Source organism: Filicampus tigris, chromosome 6, assembly GCF_054856515.1.
Source record: "Filicampus tigris isolate MCC_2025a chromosome 6, RoL_Ftig_1.0, whole genome shotgun sequence".
Taxonomy (NCBI): Eukaryota; Metazoa; Chordata; class Actinopteri; order Syngnathiformes; family Syngnathidae; genus Filicampus; species Filicampus tigris.
Window position 1 is genome coordinate 6,283,476 of NC_141222.1, and position 24,548 is coordinate 6,308,023.

General features: G+C 42.1%; 1 protein-coding gene across 2 annotated transcripts; it reads left to right on the forward strand.

The window, feature by feature from the left end:
• The first annotated feature begins 282 nt into the window (after window positions 1–282).
• Window positions 283–23,011, forward strand: card14 (caspase recruitment domain family, member 14). 2 transcript variants are annotated; one of them, XM_086034138.1, is made up of 20 exons: window positions 283–568; window positions 3,532–3,669; window positions 3,754–4,079; window positions 4,851–5,009; window positions 5,097–5,216; window positions 6,746–6,871; window positions 8,683–8,826; window positions 8,908–9,042; window positions 9,636–9,739; window positions 10,484–10,569; window positions 11,283–11,346; window positions 13,362–13,578; window positions 13,664–13,790; window positions 16,291–16,531; window positions 16,617–16,680; window positions 16,743–16,863; window positions 16,967–17,131; window positions 20,536–20,654; window positions 21,621–21,736; window positions 22,161–23,011. In XM_086034138.1, exons 1-20 carry the CDS (start codon window positions 355–357, stop codon window positions 22,366–22,368), a joined length of 2,994 nt encoding a protein of 997 aa, XP_085890264.1. In that variant the 5' UTR covers window positions 283–354; the 3' UTR covers window positions 22,369–23,011. The 2 variants fall into 2 exon arrangements, with proteins under 2 accessions (XP_085890264.1, XP_085890265.1); XM_086034139.1 differs by having other exon boundaries at window positions 10,484–10,542.
• The last annotated feature ends 1,537 nt before the right edge of the window (window positions 23,012–24,548 follow it).

Sequence of the window (24,548 nt, forward strand, 5' to 3'; positions counted from 1 at the left end):
AAACATGGTCTGCTTTGTGTTGGTGTGTGATTATGTAATTTTGTGATTGCAACCCAATTTGGGGATTCTGTCAAGTGTATGTAGTCTGCCCTTACTGTGCAGACGTCTTGTATTACAGGTTTTCCCACACGCCCACACATCAACACAGACACGCACGCACACACACTCACATGCACGCATACTGTACACTTGAGTTGACACAAACACCCACTGGGTGTGGAGAGACTGTGCCTTTTATAACGTGGGCCTGCCTCTTCCAGCCTCACTATAATTCTTGTCTAGTTCCAGTAATGAGTCACTGAGCGGTGGCAGCAGCAGGCAACCTTTATTGCTGACTTTCACAACACACTCAAGATGGCGGGAGAGAGTGTCCCAGAGGGTCCCGACCTGAAGGAGATGGGCGAGGAGGAACTGTGGGAACTCATCAATGACAACCGCCATCGGCTGTCCTTGGGGGTGCGGCCATGCATCGTGATACCGTACCTTAGGCAGGCCAGGGTGCTCACCGAGATGGATGAGGACGAGATCCTTTCCAGCCACAACCTCTGCAATCGCTCAATGAGAACAAGTAAGATGTTGCTGCTGCTGTTGTTTTTTTGTCTTTTCCGCTTGTTACTTTCAACTAGAGGTGGGCGATATATATCGTTATCGATATCATCGTCAATCTTGCTTTCACGATGTGTAATTTTACATTATCGAGTATTAATACTGCCTCTAAAAGTATAACGACTCGAATCAGTCGACAGCCGCAAAGTATGAGGAAATGCAGCAAATCAGTGTGCTTTGACGGCAGAGGAGGAGGAAGTGATCATCATTCGCCGAATCAGCGGACAGGACCTGGTCACGTGACTCTGTCCGCACTGTAGCGGAGCTGTTTCAAACATAGAGGAGTGCCGAGCCCCGAGCGGAGATTCATACGACCGAGGCGCGAGTCCACGTCTTCCATAGTCTGTAAATGGTTTGGAGTTAACAAGACTGACGTCGGTGGGAATAACATTGATAAATGTGCCAAAACGGTCACCGTGAAGAGCAATTTTGTTCCACCACGAGTCATATGGATTACGAGGAAAACTTGGCGACCGCGCAAGCACGCTAAACAAAAGCTTAAACACACACTCAGAAAACAGTCGCAGAGTTGAACCAACAAATATAAACGCACGTACGCACTCACGTACGCACACACTCTTTAACTTTAACGAGCAAGTTAAACGTGACAACCTGGATGATCGGTTAACATTCAGTTTATGCGCTTGTAGTTCGCATCATTCATAGCTAGCCTGTATATGTTGTTGCACAAACTACGACGGCTTATTAGTATGACACCAGCATACACTCAAACATGAGTCACAAGTCTACATATCACAGCGATGAATGAGTGGGAAAATGCACTTTTTGGGTGTTGTCATGACATCTTATTTTTCTCTCGCTGGGTCACACTTCGTCACACGTTACATATCAAATACATTTTTTGTCATTCTGATTGCTGTAGTTAACAGCTTTTTCTTATTCTGATTGCTCTAGTAGTTGGCTGTGGTACACCAGTACTTATTGCAGCTCAAAATGTCACATCATTATGGAATAACAGCAGAGACATTTAAATGACATAAATATTCCCCAAAATCAATGTAAGTCTATATATAATTTTTGTGTTCTTTATTGTTAAATATTGACGTAGAATATCATTATGTTTTGCATTAGCTGTATTTAGCAATTCAAAAGAGATGTTGTTCACAAACGCTGTCTATCCACAATTGGTCTGAGAGGCAAGTGCAGATTTAAAATATTTTTTGTAGAATAGCGTCAAATTGTCATTATCGAGTTTTTTGAAAAGATATCGATTATTTATTTATTTTTTATTTTTTTTTGCCCATATCGCCCATCCCTGCTTTCAACTGTCAATAAAACACTTGATATTCATGTCTCTCACCATAGGAATGAAGCAGCTGGTTTTCTCCTCGCACCGAAAGTGTGCTTTTGTGCTGCGTCTGAGCTTGTGTAGCTCTGCTTGTATATTTGCGGTGCTTGCACGCCAAACAATGCATTTCCGCATACACACACTTCCTGTACTACAAAGACCAGCATTCCTTGCGGTTGAGCAATGAGCATGCGCAGAGTGTACAGCAGCAAGTAGTTTTATTTTATTATCCATCCATCCATCCATTATCTGTACCGCTTCTCCTCACAAGGGTCGCGGGGCGTGCTGGAGCCTATCCCAGCTATCTTTGGGCAATAGGCGGGGGACACCCTGAACTAGTTGCCAGCCAATCGCAGGGCACACAGAGACAGACATCCGCACTCACAATCACACCTAGGGGCAATTTAGAGTATCCAATCAACTTACCATGCATGTTTTTGGAATGTGGGAGGAAACCGGAGTGCCCGGAGAAAACCCACGCAGGCACGGGGAGAACATGCAAACTCCACACAGGGAGGCCGGAGCCGGGATCGAACCCATGACCTCTGAACTGTGAGGCGGACGTGCTAACCAGTCGACCACCGTGCCGCCTTATTTTATTATATATTTGTTTTTTTTATACAAAGTATTTTGACGTAAATTTCGACTTTAACGGTGAAATCTGACATATGCGGAAATTTGTGTTACATCGCCAGTGTAGGAACGGAACTCGTTCGTAAAATGAGGACTCCGTGTAATATAGTCATACTATTGGAATATTTCAAAAGTGCTTTTATTTTTGAAATATCAGAAGTGGGTATTTTACTAAAGTTTACCGGTCCATCAGCCGTCATCCGTCAGTGGCCTGGGTACCTGTCCGTCATTTCTCAGTCCATCATTTCTCATGACAGACCGAATTGTAATCGTCTGCAGAGGTGGGCATTCGTCAGTGCTTTAGCCCATCTGTGAGTTCTCGTCTGTATTTCACGCCTGCCCGGTCGGTCCGAGTCAGCCTAACGGCATAGAGAACGGACTTACCGGTCCCACAGACGCAATGACGTGTCCCATATTGTCTTTACTCCACCGATCACCACGCAGAGGTGAGGTAGGGTTCTGCGTGTGTCTGTTGTTTTTATTTGATATTTTTTGTTTATTGTCTGCTTGTGCCGTGAAAATTATGTTCTCGTGCCGGTTGGTTGTCGCCAACGATGGACGGACTAGGCCCACATGGGTCAGCCAGATGTACAGACAAGAACTTAGTGACGGATAGACGATGCCCACCTCTGATCGTCAGTTGGTCAGTCCGTCAGACAGTCTGTCGGTTAGATCGTCAGAAGTCTGTCACACCCCCCCCCCAAAGAAAAACGTCAGCAAAATGGGCGTCCGTCATTGATGAACTGACAGATCGGTCCATCAGTCTGACCGAATGCTCACCTCTATGAAATATCAACCTCTGATTGCTTTGGCTGGTAAATGAAACTGAAACTTTTTGTTTTACTCTGTTTTCTGCTGCCAGGTGGGCATTGCAAATGAGAATCTGTTCTCAATTGCTCGACCTGGATAAATAAAGGTTAAATAAGGAGACAAAGGGTGGACAATAATAATGATCCCCTCTCCTAACACACCACTTTTTGCAGGCCATATGATGGATCTACTGCGGACCCAAGGTAGGAATGGTGCAGTGGCTTTGCTGGAAAGCCTGATGATCCACTACCCAACCCTCTACACTCAAGTTACTGGACGCAAGCCCAGCTCGGAACCTTCAAGATTCAGTGGTTTGTTACAAAATGTCCGTTAGTGCCAAATGAGTTTTATTTTCCATATGTCTGACTTGTCCTATGTCTCTGCTCTCCGTGCAGGCCTGATTAAGTATTCTGAACTTACTGAGTACCTTATCAGAGCAGTAACCGGGATGCAGAACGAGCTTCGGGAGGCTCGTTGCGAGGCTGGAAGAATGAGTGCCCGCTGTGCCTCTCTGGAGTCTGAGATTCAACAAATAATGGAGCACGAGGAAAAGTCCAGATGCCTTCAGTTGGAATATGAGCGAGTACATAGACACTTGTCTTCACTGCAACGTGAAGTTACCCAGTTGAAGGACGAGAAGTGCGACTTGTATGTACGCTACACTGCAGCCATCGAGGAGAAATCAGCTGCGAGCATGCGCCTCCATGACCTCAACTTACAGGTTCGTAGTCACCACTAACTGCTTTGTCCCGAAAATAGACCGTCCTAAAATTCACCTGATCAAGATGTGTGACCTCACTAGAACTTGATCAATTAACTCAGTAATTGTATCCCATAATTAAAGTTTTAAAATCCTTTTTTTTTTTTTTGTTTTCGGCCAATTTCTCTGCGTTATCATCTCAATAATGATAATGTGTCTGAAACTGTAATGTGTTTTATTTATTTGAATCAACTTTTTCCTCACACCTGAAAAAGTGTTTTGGACAAACTAGCTCTTCACTGCGCTTTCTCCAAATTGCAACTTGTTCAGTTACATAGATCGGTCATTATCAAATCAAAATGTCACATTTATTTATACTTGTTACACCGCTACAATGACCACTGTTAAAATACACTCTCATCTTCCTCCATCATTTTTCATGTCATCGAAATGTGACGTCATTCTCCTACCTTGACCGAATGCTAAATTGTGAAGTCCCACAATGCTTTACTGCAAGCTGTAAAAACTGTAGTTCCATTTCTTATTCTATAATATCCAGTTGTTTGCTGTGTGTCTTTATCTAGGAATTGGGTCTCGTTTATCTGTCAATTATTAGTTTTGCTCCACATGCATGCATGAGTGTTCAAACACCATGAGCGCTAAATCTCATTCCTATTCAAATGTACGGCACTTCTGCGCTCAAGAGGCAGTCAACGCCAACATCAGTATTTTGTCTCAATTACAGTACCTTCCGAATATCATTGATAATTCTTATGTCCTGTGTTGTGACAGATATATCAGTTGCAAACAGAACTGCAGAAGGCCCAAACAGAGAATGACTTCCAGAAACGGCGCTCTCTGAGATGTGCCCCTTTAGCGGAGGCGTCTCAGGTGCAAGAGGAAGTCAGGAGTCTGCGCTGCCAGTTAGTCAAGATTGAGAAACTGAACCCAGTGAGAAAAAACCAATCATTCTAGAGAGGCCATAAGTATTTATTCATCTGCCATGTTGGTATTTCATCAACTCTCAACCTTTGTCAGGCTCATCAGGATATTCTGGCTCAGGACCTGGCTGAGGCTATAGATAGCCAAGTGGAGCTCGCAGGTCAACTTAATTGTTATAGAGAAGAGAATGAACAGATGCACATAGAGAAACAAGAGGTGAGTTTCATGACTGTGGAACTGGTGTATGCAGGGTTCGAAATTAACTTTTTTGTTCACCAGACAATGTAGCTGGTGACTGTCTAAAGTTACCAGCAAATCTGAATTTCCACTAGCCATTTTTTTTTTATACTTAGCTCCGCTGTTTTTATCAAGCTCCTCTGTTATCTTTGTTCGTCTCTCGTTTATTATTTTCAAAATATATTTTGCCTTAAATGAAGTAGTCCTAATTCAGTTGGACAGCTGACTGTAAAATCCACATTTAATGAAAATGATGACAAAACAGATGGCATTTTTGGGTGGTTGCAGGTTGATAATCTAAGTTTACCTGTAATTTCATGAATAAGTGGATTACTTCAATAAAAATTGTATTTATTTTTATTATATTCATTGTTATCCTCACTTAAGGTTTTGGTGGCTCCCAGTGTTTGTTTTCTTCTGTGGGAGACCGTCAAAATGGCTCTTAAGTATTAAATGTTGCTGACCGCTGCTCTAGACAATAGCATGAAATACTGACATTGGCGCAGCCAGTGTTGGATAAATTCATTTTCTACGTGAACTAGTTCAAAGTCCAATCAAAACATTCTAAAATTAAGTTATTTAGTTCATAATTCATAATTCCACATTTTTACTGTTCTGAAAGCGAGCTAGTTCTTTTTTTTTTTTTTTTAACAATATGTTGCTGCCAGCCATTACCCTCAAAATACTGGCATTTCTCCGCCAGTACTTACCTTACCATGCCGTCTATAACCCCTTCAAAACACAGGGTTATTGGGTGCATGTAGTAAAGTAGTTGTTGCCACCCATTCAGTCCTCACAAGTAAACAGCTGCAACTTTTACCCAACAATCTCATGAGGAAAAACTTGTTGCTCGAATGTTCTTTTTTAAAATGAGGAATTTAAAACAAAAACAGGATTGTCGTCTTTAAAGCACAAATACAATCTATGGTAGGAAGCAGGATTAGGTATGAAATGAGCTGTCACACACTCTAACTAATCCACCCACCACTCATTTTAAGGCGACCATAAAGCAGCAGAATCACTCCAAAACAGAAAAGATAACATAATAGAAATTAAAATATGTAAAACAAAATAAATAAATATAGCATCCAAACTGGCTAGTAAGTTTTTAACAACACCCGCCAAAAATGAATTTAACCCGCATTTGGCAGGTGTTAATTTAGAGCCCTGGTTGTAGGATAACTGCTACAGTTAACATGATGTCAGTAGTTATTTTGCACCAGTGTGGCTTGTGAGATGGAATATGTCATTCAGGATTCTGGGAGTTCTTGATTCGCAGCTACATATGAAACCTTAGTTCAAATTGCCCTTGAGCCAGACCGTGTACACTTGACTGTACAGGAATGGAATCAGGGAACTTGTGCTCCAAATACTTGTGTTGTCAGTTATTCATTGATGTGGTTTCTCTGTGTAGTTAAGCATAGTGTTGACTTTGTCATCACATTTTGTGTATCTCGATAATGCATGCACAAATTTCCCATAACTACATTATGTGTATCATTGTTCAGCTTCTGGATCAGAACGAGAGTCTGACCCTCCAAGTGCAGCAGCTGACTCTGGACTGTAACATGCACCAACAGAAGAGCACTGTGATCCAGAATCAGATGAGAGAACTGCAGACAGAGAGAGACCAAGTAAAAAAGAGTAAACAATGTAACCCTTCATAGGGCACCGTAAGTTAAGTGTAAATAGCAGAGGTAGGCATTGGGTCGGACTGGTCCGTCAGTCTGTCACTGACGGACGCCCGTTTTGTTGACGATTGACGAATGACGGGACATTTTGAAAAATTACGCACTAAGCACTGATGGAAGTGGATTTGTCATTATAATTATTAGGGATGCTCCGATCGATCGGGCACCGATAATGATCAGCCGATTTTCCTGAAAAATGACGTGATCGGCATATTCGATCAAAGCCTTTTATTGCTGATCAAACTATCTGAGTTTACGAGGCTCACTGCATTGAAGCAGCATCAACAATGAAACGGCAGCTAACGCAGCCCATGCTGACAACTCAAACCCTTATCAGCGCGACAGGCAAAAGGCAACGCAAATAACCAGGAAAATAATGACATTTATCGGACTTGATGATCAACCATTCTCGGTGGTGGAAGACACCGGATTCCGCCGTCTGCTCACCCACTTTGAGCTATGCTAGCTACGTGCCGGGACGCAAATACTTCACAGACGTAGCTCCACCAGAGAGTGTATTGTCACATCGAAAGTTTCCTAAAAGAAGGCCTATTATCCTGTTTAAGTTTTACAAGTGTTAAATGGAGCTCGGATGTCAGTCCTGTGTCGATGATGAGTCTAACAAGGGAGTTTTTTGCTCGCGTACTGCTTTTAATGACAATGTTCGAACGAGGCACAGCCATTCCAAAATGTGTTATGCATGATGCGGTACTTTTTCTCGTTGACAAATGCACGAGATAGTTTGTCTATGCACAAGACAAGAAACCAAGTTCCTGAGTCGTTTCAATTTAGGAACTCATTGAATAGTTTATTCGAGTGAAGCGTGTGTGACTATTGTCTATTGTGTGACTAAAATGTGACTATTTTTTCTACTTTGATTATATTTTGAACCATGCAATGTTTAGGTGGCATGTTATCTATTTGACTTTTTGCATAATTAAGTATTTTGAGACTGCTGATTCTTTTGATCTGTTAAAAACTGTGTTACTAAAAGCTGTTTTTTTAATTATCTTTGTGACCGACTAATTGTTGTATTGTGCCAGCAACGGTTTTGTATTTCTTATATATAGATTTTGTCAAAATTACGGCAATAATATGGCTGGATTTTTTTTCAGATAGTATTGCATAATAGCAGTCACCATAAATAAATGGAAAAATATACAGGTATTCCATGTGATCGGAATCGGTATCGGCTGATCTCATTCATGCATGATCGGTATCGGTGTCATAAAACCTGATCAGAACATCCCTAATAATTGTACTAATAATGATTACACAGCAATACAAGAAATATTTCTTAAAATCTATTTTTCATCAGAGTATCATTTATTTTCTCTTTGTGAACTGTCCATGTGTTTCTGAAAATGTGTTGATGAGCAAGCCAGAGAATTTTTCCAGATTGTCATGCCAGCTATTTGACGCAATACCGCCTCCAAACAAATATCCTGTGCCAAAAGTTAAGCCAAGATCATTATTAACGTCAGCTTCTGACAAGTGTTTGGCATGTGTCTGCTGCATGTGCCACTTAGATTGCCACAAAAAATAGCTGTGTGTAATTAGGCTGGGTGAAGAGTTTCGTACACGAGTAGCTGTACACAACATACGGATTAGACTCATTAGGACTAATTGATTACTAGTCATTATTTATCGATGCAATGCATGTGAGAAACGTGTGTGTGTGTGTGTGTGTGTGTGTGTAATTAAGATTGGCAAAAGTGATCAAACTGAATTGCAATGGCTTCTGTGCTTCCCAGGCATACCTTTCCAGAAACGAGGCCCAGACCCAGATCGCCTACATCCTGGCTGAGAAGGACATCCTGAGGTCTCAAATGATGGAGCTCCAGGAGAGAGCCTTTAGTGTGAATGCCAAACACAGCAAAGAATGGCAGAGCTCTAATGTAATTTTGGACAAAAAATACGTTGGCTTACAGAACAAAAGAATTTCTAATGAAATACCATTCTTTTTGTTCTTTCTTAAGGAGAAGGGGATTGGCTGGGAGTGTCCTATATCCAGCTCTGAAGATTCACCATTCCCAAACAGACGCAGACTTTGCCGCATGGATGCAATTTGCCCTTCACCACTGAGTTCCTTTACATCAGAGGTGTTTGAATCAAAGTTAAGTTAATTGTCAAAATTGGCATACTGTAGCAAAGGGGAGCATTTGAAACCTTATACAGCCAAGGACTGTCTAAAAATATCCCCTCATTCAGAAGCAACATAATACACATTCAGTTGCTTCACAATAGTGAGCAGTCTTTTGACGTTGACATCTTTTGATATTTCTGATTCATTGTCAAGTGCTTGTACTCTCAAAACAATTGTGACAATTGTTCAAGACAAAATAACGAACAAGTATAGTAATATATACATGACACAAAAGCTCTAAGATCTAAACTCAAAAACTTTCTACATAGAGAATAATGTACAGCTTTCACTGATTCTCAGAGACACGTTGTTTTAATATAATGTTCAATGTGTTATTATGTATTTTCTTTAGCTTTTAGCGCTGTTAAACTGTACTGCTTAAGGGGGATGGGGGGGTTGTATATTTTGCTTTCCTCATACATAAGAAATCCAAATATTAGCCATGTAGAAAAGCATTTGGTTAAATTGATACCGCACTTTGGTGCGTTTCCTCAAGTTAAGCACATGTACTAGGTTTTAAAATGTTGATGTTTATTTGTGCACACATCCACATTTATCTTGAAGTGTGAAGATCCACTGGCAAGTAGTGTCCGATCCAGAAATGTAGAGCCTCCCAGTCCTCAGTCTCTCCGCAGAAGAGAGGCAGCTCTTCATGAAGACAGCAGGTTAGTGTGCGTCTGTGAGTAATATTTTACCGGGTTTCTGTTATTTGAAGGTAAACTATTAGCTCAAAGGCCCTTGATAAAGTTTTAGTGACACCTGACAGAGGGCACGACTTCAGCATGCTTGTGTATATAACGACAGAGCCGCCAGTCAGTGACGTGAGAATATAATTTACTTTACTCTCCAAACAATGTGATCATCTCCAGCCAAACCTGTCTGAGTTGCTGCAATTACCTCAGACTCAGCACGCGTGTTTACTACACTTAGTTCTATTGGTATTGAAAAGTTTTGAGGGAACTTTTGTCGGTCCGTTTGTCTTGAATGCTTGCTTATACTATCATTAACTACCAGAAGACTGTATGTTGTCACTTTAACTGATTTGATGACACAATCATCATGGAGCATTTTTCTGTCTGATGCAGAACAAGGGTTGTTTTAAGACTATCTTACTCCATGAAGGGGGGCGACTTTGCCTAGCCCATCTAATGTGTAACTCCACAGATTTAACTGAATTTAACGAATACGTGTGCCAGAGCGCCATAGATAAGGACGGCCAAGTAAGGAGAGGCCACAGCTCTCATCACCTATCTAATTATGTGCCAATGAGGCCTAATCTAACAGTATGAAGTTGAACATCATTGTGTTGGGGTGTGTGCATGCATGCGTGCGTGCATGCATGAATGCGTCTGTGTATGTGTTGACAGTGAGACTCGCTAATCTGATTCCGATGTTTTGTTGTTTTGTAGCATGGAAACAGCGGAGACTGATGATTCTTCAGTGGAAGATTTTGAGATCCTCCCCAGTGGTGTGTTTTGCACGTCTACATTCCTTGGTTAAGTGTGTGGTTTTGCACGTCTACATTCCTTGGTTAAGTGTGTGGTTTTGCATGGGGGATCTCAATCTCAATCAATCTCAAATCTCAATCTCAAATTGTTTGTAAAGTTTCTTCTCACACTTTTAAGATTGTACGTTAACTAAAATCTAACTAGAAGTGAAAGATTAAAGAGGTACTTCAATTCAGTGATGTCATGACAGTGCTTTTAATTGAACTGCATCATTAGAATCACTTCATCAAAAAGAAATGGTTGGTTTGATTGTCTACATGTACCCTGCAATTGACTGGCAACCAGTCTAAGGCAGGGGTCACCAACTCCGGTCCTAGAGGGCACCTATCCTGCAGGTTTTCAATCTCTCCCTGCTTTAACACACCTGTTAAAATGATCAGCTCATCAGCAAGCTCTTGAGAAGCCTGATAATGATCCTGATCATTTTAACAGATGTGTTACAGCAGGGCGAGATTGAAAATCTGCAGGACAGGTGCCCTTGAGGACTGGAGTTGGTGACCCCTGGTCTAAGGTGTACCCCTCCTCTCACCAAGAGGGGATCGGCTCCAGTGACCCATGACCCTAATGAGGGCAAACGGCATAGTTTAGTAATGCACAATTATTGTCAAGAGTTGAAATGTGACATATTATCATGGACACATTTTTTTTAAAACAACCTTGATGCCAAAAAAAATCATTAAAAACCATCTCTTCTGTTTAGTGTTGAGTGAAGACAACCCCCTATCAAGACAATATGCTCCGGGTGGGACCAAAAACGCATACAGGTGAGGCAATCTTACAACTAGAAATACTTTATAGATGATAGTTAACATGACATTTTTTGGGTGATATTACTCATACCTTTGAACCATGCCGGGAGGATGAAGGAAATGAATAGGTGATGTTAAACTCCATAGGGAAAGATCGAAACTGAGTCAAACCGGACCTACTTAAGTGTCCAACAAATATCCCTTGTGCTGCCATGAAAATGGTTGGATGATGGAAGTCTCTCAACAAACATGTTGTGCCTCGGGGATCAATTTTAGGCCCTCTATCAAGGCTCGAAATAAGCTGTTTCACATTGTGGTTTGCGAATCTGAATTCGCATTTTGCGCCTCAAACAAACACATTGAAATGCAAAACGGTGAATGGGCCTTGCATTTATGTGGCAAAAGGCAGAGCTCAAATGTTCCGGAAATCACTGAATGCTAAATTGTTACCCTTGTAACACGCCGTGATTGCACCAAATATTTCCAAAAATAATCGGAGTGGCTGTCACTACCGAGGGCTTTAGTTTACCCTCTGCTCCATCCGTGTCGGACTCAGGAGTTGGGGAACACGGTTGCCCCGGTGGGTCCATCATAACCGATCAGGGAATGAGCCCCGCTCGTGTGTGAGCCTGTCTTTGCGCCAAGCCGAAGCATATTACCGCGGCTTGCGATATCATTGCTTCAGCGCAGGGCCGTAACTAATCATTTGGGGCCCAATGTCAGGACAACCAATGCTCAACTCCCCTTCTTCAGTTCATATTTGACAAAAGAGGAGTTATGCAATTTAGACCACTTCGTCCTTTTTAAATAAGTTACAATTAATTATCTGCCATCTTAAGATACCCTACTAATAATTACCTCAAAATATTTTTAATGTTTCTCACCAATGTGTAAATATTTTTAATGTTTCCCACCAATTTCTCAAAGTGTGAATTTGAGTCCTTAAAATTCTTCTTGAGGATTACTATCAAACAAGTGAATCATTTGAACACTTTTACTGTAATTGTTGAGAACTTTAATCAATATTCAATATAGATTACCATTTCAACAGTTTTCTCTCCAGGTGTCTTTATTTTTGTTTGAGCACTTCCAAAACATGTACTAGTATAAAGACTATTTGTCATATTGCTAGTAAGCTGGTCTAAGCTTATAAAAACACAACCATGAACTATTAGTGACAGACTGTTACACCCTCGCTGTGCAAAGGAGAGATTCCGCCGTTCCTTCTTGCCTGCTGCTGTCAGACTCTTTAACAAGAACATTGTGTAGTCTCTACAAACTGGCGGTCATTAGTGCAATTGTGCAGTCCTGCACCTGAGCTCGTATCGTGCAAAGGCTGATAAAGCCTTTATTTTATTCAGTATCTTGTGTTTTTGATACAAGAAATGCTAGATACGTTTACATTTATAGTTGTTTGAAATTGCCCCAGTGAAAATGTTTCTAAACAATAATATGTAGTTTGCTGCTATGCAGAGATGGTCCAGAAAGTAAAAACCTTGCCACATTTTGGCTTTAGCCACAGGTGCTTCTACTCAGGCTGCTCGTTTACTTGCCAGTTGAGTAGAAGCACCTGTGGCTAAAGCCAAACTGTGGCAGGGTTTTTAATTCCTGGACCTATATTTCCAATCTCTGCCTATGCACAATGTGAATTTAAAGAAATAAAATTCTGTTGGTTATGTAACAAAGAAAACCAATTGGTTGTTTCTTATAAAGTGAAATGTATAAATTAAAATGATAGTTAATCGGAATACATTATTATTCTATGGAAATTTGAGCAGGTTACTCGAATACTCAGAGGTGAGCATGCCGTCAGTACTGACGGAAAGTCTGTCAGTCCATCACTGACGGACTCCCAATCGCTTTTAGTAACTGCTGCACTGCTGCACTGTTAAAGCTACTGCCACTGCGACTCGACCCGGATAAGCGGAGGAAGATGGATGGATGAATGATTGATTTGATTGACTGATTGATGGGATGAATTCAATAATGAAATGTGCTTTCTTTTTTTATCTTCTCTAATCTCTCACCAGCCTGGATGAAAATGCTGTACCTCCATTCCTCGTGCGGTCACGTCCAAAAGCAATACGCATTAATGGCCGTGTACTCACCATTGCTTTCCAGGGAGAAAGCCTGCTAAATCAGATTGCAGTGATAGGGGGTAATAAGACTGGTGTCTTTGTGCATGAAGTAACAGAAGGGAGTTCTGCACATACTGTGGGTATCACCCATGGAGCACAAATAGTGGAGGTGAGAAATCTATTTGACTATTATTATTTGAAGACTATTAGTTACGGTATGAGAAGGTGTCCAACAACACAATGATGATTTGTAGGTAAGATACCAACAGGACGAGAAAGCTCTCAGGATGGTGCTGGAGGATTCCACTTTAGAAGAAGCTCTGTGGGCTCTTGGCCAGGTCGCTGGTCCCTGCCATCTCGCTTTGCGTCCTAGGCAAGATGGTATGTCCCACAGTGTTATTTCCACTTCAAAGATTTCTCCAAAACTCCAAATGGAAGTGTCATCATAATGTAGAAACCCTGCGCCATTTGTTTTTCCACACACGGACTGACAATGTCCGAAAATGTAGAAAGTTGGGATGTTGTGTAAAATGTAAATAAAAACAGAATACAATGATTTGCAAATCCCTTTCAACATACATTCACTTGAATACGCTACAAAGACAAGATACTGAATGTTCAAACTCATAAGCTTGGCATGTTTACCACTGCATCACACTTTTCACACTTTCCTTTTAAGAAAAATCAGTAAGTGTTTGGGAACTGAGGACACTTATTGTTGGAGCTTTGTAGGGGAAATTATTTCCCATTCTTGGTGGATGTACAACTTCAGTTGCTCAAAAATCCAGGGTCTCTGTTGTCGTATTTTGTGCTTCATAATGCGCCACACACGGGAGATAGGCCTGGGCTGCCGCCAGGCCAGTTTAATACTCACACTCTTTTTACTACGCCATCACACTGTTGTACCACATGCAGAATGTGGCTTGGCATTGTCTTGCTGAAATAAGCAGGGACGTCCCTGAAAAACATGTTTGGATGGCAGCCTATGTTGCTTCAAAATCTTTCAGTACCTTTCAGCATTAATGGTGTCTTCACCGATATGCAAGTTACCAATGTCTTGGGCACGAAGGCATCCCCATACCATCACAAATTCAGGCTTTTGAACTTTAAGAGACCCAAGAGCGATAAAAGTCCAGAATGGACCCATTTCTCTTTGGCCCGGAGGACTCGATGTCCATGTTTTCCAAGAACAGTTTGAAGTGTGGACTCGTCAGACCACAGACAGCCCAGAGAAGCCGCAGCATTCTGGGTGTTGCATGACTTCAGCTTTGCATGGTAGCTTTAACATCGCGAACGTACGTCGCACCAAACCTATGTTAACTGACACTGTTTTTCTAATGTGTTTCTGAGCCCACATGGCAATTTCATTTCCACAATGATGCTGGATTTAATGCAGTGCCACCTGAGGGATCGAAGGTCACAGGCTTCTAATGTTGGTTTTCTGCCATACCTGCAGAGATTTCTCCAAATTCTCTGATGTTCCTTATATACCCAATAATGACACTCACCTGCCTTGATTGTTCCAAACAGCGTTTTCTTTTTTTAGCATTCCTCAACTTTCCCATTCTTTTATTGCCTCTGTGACCGATTTTTGGAACGTGTTGCATTCATCAAATCCGAAATGAGGCAATATTTGCAAAATTATTGATCAGTTTAAACACTAAATATGTTGCCTCTGTAGTGTATTCAAATATATATATAGGTTTACAAGGAAATGCAAATCATTGTACAGGAAGTCCTCGACGACCTACGACGTTTTGACTTTACGACCCCCGTGCATGTCCCTCTTCTGTTTTGTCCTCAGCTCCATAGTGACTACGTTTACATGCAGTCAATATTCCTGTTAAGGTCAAAATTCAGATTTCTGAAACAATCTGAATAACCCGTTTACATGATTGAGCGGACAGAGTTGCGCCGGCATTTTGATAACTCACATGTGCACGACGACGCACAGCGCCATGACTCAAATGGACGTCATTTCCGCTTGTTACTTTCAACTGTCAATAAAACACTTTATTCATGTCACTTTTTGACTTTGAAATTTTGACTTTAACGGGGAAATCCGACATACACGGACATTCGTGTTACATCGCCAGAGTAGGAACGGAACTCGTTTCGTAAATTGAGGACTTCCTGTATTGTTTTTATTCATGTTTTACAACAAATCCATTGGAATTGATTTTCAGATTAAATCAATCTTCAGAATCAAGATGAAGCACCTATTATAATCAAACTAACAATACAGAGGGCAATACAGGTAGGGCAATCAATCTACTTTAGTTGAAAACATGCAAAAGTATGTTTATAGTGTTTAAAATTGATACATCCAGTATTTACAAATGCAGTGGCACAATGCAATGCCACTCTGAAAGTTCATTGTGACCAATCATCAATAACCATTGCCTGTATACAGTAGTTTAATGTGTACCCCAAATATATTCAGCCATTCATAGGATAGTAGTACTATTGTGCAAATTAGGATTAGATATAAAAGTTAATGAATGTTCGGTGGATATATTCATTACACAGACCAAAGTACAATCCTTCCACCACTATATTGTTTGTTTTTGCTACTTGTTGTTGACAGTCACTGTGATAGACAATGGGTATACTAACCATCGTGGCGGGTCACTGACACGTCAATAATTACATCAATTACTTCCTTCAATAGCATTTGTGGGCCAGAGCTTCTCCTTCACTTGGTGATGAATACATTTTTTAATAAGGCCACTCAGTAAATGTAAAAAACAAACAAACAAACAAAAAAAAATAATAATAATAATGATTCCATCAACATTTTATTTTGTGCCAATCAGAACTACACTCATTGTGTGTACTCACTCATTTTACAGGACTGTGTTTTTCTATGCTTACTGTACAGACTATGAGGAACTGCTTCAGCAATTGCAGGAGAGTAAGATGTCATCAGGTGACTCTTTCTATGTGCGCGTCAACGTCACCATCCCAGCAGGTACCAAAGGGACACTGACTGTGTCCTGCAACGACATTCTACATGTGATCAACACGCGCCCGGCCGACACCGAAGACTCTTGGTGCGCCAGTAAAGTTCATCCTTGTCAGCTTCTGGCTCTCCACAGTGGATTAGTACCCAACTACTACAGGTATTTATGAGCCATATTCAAAGGTTGAGGACGTAAAGATTCATTATCACTTAACAGTCTGCCTCTTGATTTGTTGATACCACAGAGCACAGCGACTTCTTATTCGGGCTATTGAAGAAATGAACTTTCAAACATCAAAGTCTCAAAAGGTAAGAGTGACTGCTTATGGAGTGTAACTGCGCGGCTCTCTGGTGAAAACCTCCCTTTTCAGCAAGGGCACATGATGGCTCGGAATACTGAGAAAGCAGTGAGGATTGTCAGCACAGGTCGGCAGGGCCGAAATCCTCTCTGGGTCAGCGTAGAGAATGAAAAGAGCAAGAGCACGGATTCGGGTACAGAAACACACCATTTTACTATATGACAAAGGGTCATTTATACACACCAAATGAGTAATAATTTCTTGGATGAAAACACTGTATATTCCCTCACACCTAGATAAAACTTCGGCACCCAGAAGTTGTCTAACCCTCATGCCCTATACACCGGTCACACCCCACTTCCCATCCATCTGTCGACCTGTCCTGTTACTACCATCCATCCTGGGACGCATCCTGGATAAGAAGGTGGCAGAATGGCAGGGCTTTGAGCTCTGTGAACCTGGTAAGAGAAATTCTGCACAACAGTTTTTGTTTTTTTAAGCTATAACTCCAATTCCAATGAAGTTAGGATGTTGTGCACAATGCACATAAAACAGAAAACAATGATTTGCAAACACTTTTCAGTCAATATTCAATCAAAACATGCATCATTGTGTAAAGCAGAGTTGACCAACCTTTTTTGACCCAAGATCTCCTTTTCAAGCAGCCAACATCGCGATAACGACCAGTTCAGTGTCAACAATGCACACCTTTTTCAGAATGCAGTAATGCGCACACAGATGCGCGGGCAAATGCACGTAAACACACATGCACGCACGCTCATACGCATGCACACACAAAGGCATGCCAATCTGCATAATCAGCCATAGCTGACCTTAAAGCCCAAATGTGAAGTAATGTCAGAAAATTCCAATTGAAATCTAAGCAAAGTAATTAAACATTGTACAAAAAATATAGCATGAAAAAATGAAAACGACAGGATATGCTAACATTGGAAGAATGGTAAGATAAATATACTACGATTATTTGCCTAGCATTATTGTTTGAAATTTGAACCTTCTGCCATGCTATAAATCACGCTCAATGAGATTACCTATTTGCAGAGCTGGGCACTTGACCCTTTTTCACTGGTCCGTCCTCCGTCCGCGACCTGGGTACCCTTCTGTCCTCATCCCTCAGTCATTATTAATAAAAATTATCATCCTCCGATTCCGTCCATCCTCGTCCTTTAAAAGCGGTCCTTACGTCTGCCTCCACCCAAAAAAAAAAAAAAAAAGCGCCGTGCATGGCGCAGCGAGAGAGATGCTGACAGTAGAGGTTTATTTAAAGCTCATTAGCTGGCTAATTTACAATTCAAATCTGCTTACCTTATGGGCACCCACTTCTGGATTTGACGAACCGCTTGCCACCACACTTTGTATGTGTGTAACGAGATGAAGTGAGCGAGTCAAGAGTTGTAATGTAACTGCTTTATTTAACAGCGGTCATGATTTATACAGTATGTCAATGTAGCGGACGTAAAAAAGGTCAGTCTCTGAACGGATGGGCGGAAACGTCCGGTCCAGGGAGCGCTTCCATTGGTCAGCCCTTCAGGTTGCTCATTGGCTCACTGGTTTCCCCTGTACTTCCGGAGCGCCGACTGGGACATTGTCATTCCGTGTGTGGAAAAACAAATCACGCAGGAGCAGTTTCGGTGCTGCTACATGTGACTGTTCAATTAAATCTGGTGGTCGATTCAATTGAAGTCCATGTAGTTTGCACGGGCGGGCGCGGTTGCGTCCGGCACGGATGATGCGTTTGGAGCAGTGGGACGTGGGAGGAAGCACCGAAAATCCGCCCATTCGTCGCGGCTAAAACAAATGAGCCTTTTTTCCTCTTCACCTCGCGGCAGTCAATCAGGATCCGTGAGTACTACGTCACACACAGCGTCCTGTACACTCTTGAGTGGAGAGCGCAAAATGAAGGGAAAATATTATTGTTGTGGTTTGTTGACAGAGGCGGAGCAAGAACGTGGCTAACGGGTGGGCCTGGAAAAATCAGGGTGGGCCTGAATATTTCTCTCACTGAGCACAATCCTCCGATCCCGAAACATCGTATATTCAAATAAAATGACAAACTGAATAATATGAAGTTCAGATCCTCCTTAGACAACCACAACTTTGCCATTCTTAAATATTCAATACAATAAAAAACACAACAAAACACAAATTCAAAAATAATGTCATAATCATTTACAAAAAATTTAAAAGTATATATTTTTTTCATGAATCTCACTGGGTGGGCAGTCTGTCAATCTGGGTGGGCCTGTGCCACCCAGGCCCACCCATAGCGCTGCCCTTGTTTGTGGACATCCCGAAAAAGCATATCGGTCTATCCCTAGACCTGGATACCCTTCCGGCCGTGACCAACCCGCCCCTATTCATTAAAATTATCACCCCTCGGCCCGTTCCGCCCCCCGGCCACAAAAAAAAAAAACTTGGGTCGGTGATTGACGCCGCCGCGGGAGGGATGCTAATGGTAGAGGCTTTTTAAGGATCATTAGCTGGCTAATTTACTATTTGAACCCGCTGTGGACACACTTCAAACACGCTTCAAAATGCGCCACTAGTACTTTACTACGTACCCAACTGCATGTGCTTACTTCCATTGCGAGCCCTGGGGTTGGTTTTGTTGTATTGTATAATAATTTGGGTCCAACAGAAGGCCAGGAGTCGCAGTCAACAAGTTACTTATTGATTCTCCACACTTCCCTTCGTTCACGGCCTTCAAAATAAAAGCCTATCAGCAAACCACTATACACAACAGGTTTACTACGGCGTATTTCCGGAAGTAGGGAAGACGCCAGAAGAAGTGCAAGAACTCCACCTTGATGTGCAAGCGTCATCCTTGAGTGCTGCGCGCAGCTTAATATACTCCCGGACACAAGTTGTTTTGAAACAGTTGAGTTGCAAGTCGGGGCGCGTCGCTTCAAAAAGACAGCGACAACAATGGATATCGTACCTGCTACAACCATAAAGGGGCCGAGATGACGAGACTATGCATTTCATTTTATTGCCAAACTAGTTTGCTTTGCAGCAGCAACGAGCTGCGTGCTGCATCCTCTCTCTCCTCTCCGAGTGGGAAACTGTATGTCATCGCAACATGTGACATAATGGACCGATCTGAGCAGCAACAATTCCTAATGTGTGCGTGGCGTGTGTTGCAGACCTGCCCCCAACAGCACAATGCGTCGGTCATGTGAATCAATGCGGCAGTTGTCGCTCGTGCCGACGCGGGAGTAGAAAGAAGCCTAAAAAGAAGCCTTTCACCGAGTAGGCTGAGATGAAATTTGGCCGCCTCGCGACCAAATCAAACGCATTAGGGCCGATTAGTGGGCCGGACTAAAATCCACTTCCGGCCATGCATAGCCCAGCCATTTTTAAAAATTTGTCAGCTACCACCCCCCGCCCCAAAAATGGGCATCCTGCCGGGCCGGAGGGTCCCACCGGTCCGGCCCAGAGACAGACTGCCCAGCTCTTCCTGCTTATTTGTCAAGGAGAAGCAATGCCACTGCCTAAATAAAGGTTAACTGCCAAAAACAGATGCCATACTTCTTGCCATTTACCAGACAATACCGTAATTGGCAGATTTGCAATTAGTACCTTGTTGGTATAATAGACAAAAGTACGTTCACACTTGAGATTCACAACAGGTTCTGTTGTCTCATCATGACCATGTAAGGAGTGCATGCAGGCATGCACTCCTTACTACTGAGCCAAATTGAGGAAATTCACAAGTTTGATTAGCCTATGATCTCATTTCCCCCACATTTGAATGTGCTTCTAAATCCAGTCATCAATGGGTTGTTCTTTCTCTTCAATGAAATAGAGCACCATGTAAACAAAAAAGGTTGCTTGTTTGTTTCAGAGACATTGCGCTCAAGTGATCATGCAGCCCGAAAGCAGAAATCCGAGCTCCTGGAAGAGTGTGAGCAGGAAAGAAACTGCTGCTACACCCTGCAGAGTGTGGAAAAAGTCATGAAGAAGGTCAGTGTGTGTGTCTATGTACAGTATGCATGTATGTAGTCTGCATTCCTTCGGCTGAGTGAATTGCAATCATGTACTGCAGGGATGGGCAACTTAAATGCCAGGGGGCAGTGGGGGGCATCATTTTTCATCAGTACTACTGATGGGCCACATAAAGGACCATGCACTTCCTAACCAAGATGTATGATAAAAAATGCTATTTTAAATATGGACAAAGTGCGTGAAACATACATGCTCTTGATAATTACATTTTTGATAATACATTTGTCAATGCATGTATTAAAGGGGAAATCAAACCAAACACATATTTTTACTAGTACTGAGCGTGACTAGACGTTGGGTGTTTGACGCGCTTGATCGCGTTAGTAAGTCGCTTGATGAAAATGTTGGCGAACTACGGTTAAGAAAGCGTATTGCTCCCTCTAATTACACACCTGCAAAATGATTACTGTACTTCCAACTTAAATAGGTTTGAGACAAATACAATGATGACACCTAATGGACAACATGGTGAATTATATAGATGTACATGAAATGGCCCTTACATGCACAAGGCTTTTAATGTTATTTTTAATGAATGCCTTATGGTGTTGATACAAGAAATGAAAAGTTTAAACTGAAATGCACATTTGTGTTTGAAATTGTACCACGGAAAATGTCTCTACCCAAGAAAACAGTTTACTGCTATGCCCAATATGAGTTTAAGACAGGAACTGTAGATTTTATTTAAAAAGGGAAACCAGTTGGATGTTCGTTATTGGGTAAAATGTTTTATTTTCTCTTTTGTACTCATGTCCCTTTCCCTTTAATCAAGTAAACATTTTAGTTGGATATTTGATTATTCTATACACAAATAAGCTAGACTCCAAGAAAGATACAGATACTTCACATCAGTTTCTCTCACAGAACAACCCTTTATTAGCCAACCTTAGGTTCCACTGTATTTTTTGTCTCCTCATCCTACAGGGTATTCATTGTGTATTACCCCTTGGGCTGGACTGTATACGTCGTCTGCACAGGGCAGAGATCTTTCCTATTATCATCTTCATCGGCCAGTCAGCGCGAAGTGCACGCAAACTCAGGTACATTTTATAAAATATCACCACCAAAAGTACAGAACTATTTCAGAAATTAGATTTATGATTAATTAACACACAGTTCACGTGTCATACTAAAGCTAAACAACAGAAATGAAAGCCTATTAGTTATTTAAATCCATGTTTACACAGTTGAGTCATTCTGCTTTTCAAAAATTGCTTTAATTGGAAATCACATTTGAAAGTCAAAGTCACTCCTCATCTCATGGATTCCAATACACAGTACTGAATACAATGTATGTGCTTTACATACACATGCAGTATATATTAAAAATCCACCCTTATCCAGATCATTACCAAAAATGTTGTAATGAAATATAATTGATTGATTGATTGGCCGATACCCTTGTGAGGATAAGCGGTATCGATAATGGATGGATGGATGATTGGCCGATCACCTGCCTTGTAGGTCAAAGCTTCACCGTCTCAACTGGTCTGAGGAGCATCTGCTGGTGTGTTCCCGAAGCGAAGAGACGCTGTTGGACAAACTGCCATGTTTGTATCAACGTGTGGCTGCTGACTCGTGGTGTGACCAAACCTCACTACTGACCAGGTTGCGCACGGTCATCTGGGAGGAGCAGAGGAAGATTGTGTGGGTGGAGCCTGACCTATGGTAAAAGGAAAAGTAGACAGGGGAGAAGTTAAATTTTGTTTAATTTATTTCAATTTAAATCTGTATTTGCTCAAGATGATGATAAAAAAGAAAACTATTTGTAAACATGACTATTTAGCTATGATCAGTGGTGCACACAACAAAAATGAGCACAAGAGGTTGTTTGGTGTTTATTTTTTTCCCGACACACCCAGCAATTTAATGTAATGACTTACAGCACATCTGGGCAAAGTAGGGCCCGCCCGCGGGCCACATCTAGGCCACCCACAGTCAAGTATGTGCTGCTTTTATTTTGATACACTTATCTCGACAGTGCAAGCAAACAACAGCAGCGTGCGTCTTCAGTGTTGCCACCTTAAATACTGTTGCAGTATTTAGTGACTTTTCCAACCATTCTAGCTACTATTAAAAAATAAAAAGTGCCAACACCAATCGTGGAGCTCATGTTAGCAACATTCTTACTTCCTGCACAGTGGAGGGAAGAGAGGAATTTGCTTGTTATGTTTTAATGTTTCCTTGTAATGATTTGTGAGAACAGCTACTTATGTTTTTTGCTCATAATTTCAGCACACTTTAAAAATATACAAAAAATATGAACACGTCGACATGTTTTTGTGAATGTTGATTAAACAGTGATTTAATCTTAATATGTTTTGGTATGCCATTTCTATGTTACTGATGCTTTTTCCACTACTTGAGTCAGCAAAGGTGTGCTCACTGTTTATCCGCATTTGTCACTTCCCATTCGTGCTCCGCGCACTGATTTGCTAGCTAACAGCCAATCAGAGTGAGCAAATGTCACGACTCACGACGGCGATTCAATATGCTGAAATTTCCTGACAGGGTCACCAATCAAACGGCGCAATCAAACGCCACAATGCTTCCCGACCTCCGACGTCGGATTGGTGTATCTAGGCCATTAGCTAGCAAATCAGCGCTTGGAGCATGAATGGGAAATGACAAATGCAGATAAACAGTGAGCACGCCTTTGCTGCCTTAATCTCCTTACAAATACAAGAGAGAGGGTTGACAATGTAAGTATTTCACGATACTGTGTCAATCACGGGGTTGTTTCATTGTGGGAGTTCATTGTGAGCGAAAAATATAGCTGAATGCCAGAGCTGGGCAGTCCGTCCCTGGGCCGGACTGGTCGGACCCTCCGGCCCGGCCGGATGCCCATTTTTGGGGCGGAGGGACCGGGGGTGACAAATTTTAAAAAATGGCTGGAGTAAGCATGGCCGGAAGTTGATTTTAGTCCGGCCCACTAATCGGCCCTCATGCGTGTGACGTGCTCGTGAGGCGGCCAGAAATCATCTCAGCCTACTTGGTGAAAGGCTTCTTTTTAGGCTTCTTTCTACGCCCGCGTCCGCGCGAGCGACAACTACAGTTACAGGCATTGTGGTATTGCCCCCCCACCCCCTCTTGTAATGGTATGCACCAGTTGCAGGTGGGAGGCGCGGGTTACGTGATGTGATGATAAGGAAATACAAACACTCTTGAGCGCACGTTGCTGTCTCACACGTTGCGATGACATACAGTTTCCAACACGGAGACGGATGCACCACGCAGCTCGTTGCTGCTGCCGCAAAGTAAACATTACTAAACAAGCTACTCACCCACGTTCCCCCTTAGCCGCCACCTTCAAGAACGTTTTCGCAATGAAATTAAATGCATCGTCTAGTCATCTCGTTCCCTTTATGGTTGTAGCAGGAACAATATCCATTGTTGTCGCTGTCTTTTTGAAGCGACGCCACCAACTTGTTTCAAAACCATTTTTGTCCACGAGTATATTCAGACGCTAGCACATCAAGGTGGAGTTCACGCACTTTTTCTGGTTTTCCCTACTTCCGGAAATACGCCATAGCAAACCTGCATTGTATAGTGGTTTGCTGGTACGCTTTTATTTTGAAGGCCCGGAAGGAGGGGAAGTGTGCAAAATAAATAAATAACTTGACTGCGACTTCTGGCCGTCAAATGGCCGCCCAAATAATTATACAATACGACAAACCCAACCCCGGAGCTCGCAATACAAGTAAGCACGCAGTTGGGTAAGTACTACTGGCGCATTTGAAGAGTGTCCACAGCGGGTTCGAATAGTAATTTAGCCTGCTAATGATCTTTAAAAAGCCTCTGCCGTTAGCGTCTCTTCCGCAGCGACGTCAATCACGGACGCTTTTTTTGGGG

Bases quoted from the DNA above. Each gene is read 5' to 3' on its own strand.
- card14 (XM_086034138.1), top strand. From the start codon at position 355: ATGGCGGGAGAGAGTGTCCCAGAGGGTCCCGACCTGAAGGAGATGGGC. The intron at 8,827-8,907 runs GTAATTTTGGAC...TTCTTTCTTAAG, and splicing joins AAGAATGGCAGAGCTCTAAT to GAGAAGGGGATTGGCTGGGA. The intron at 20,655-21,620 runs GTCAGTGTGTGT...CTCATCCTACAG, and splicing joins TGGAAAAAGTCATGAAGAAG to GGTATTCATTGTGTATTACC.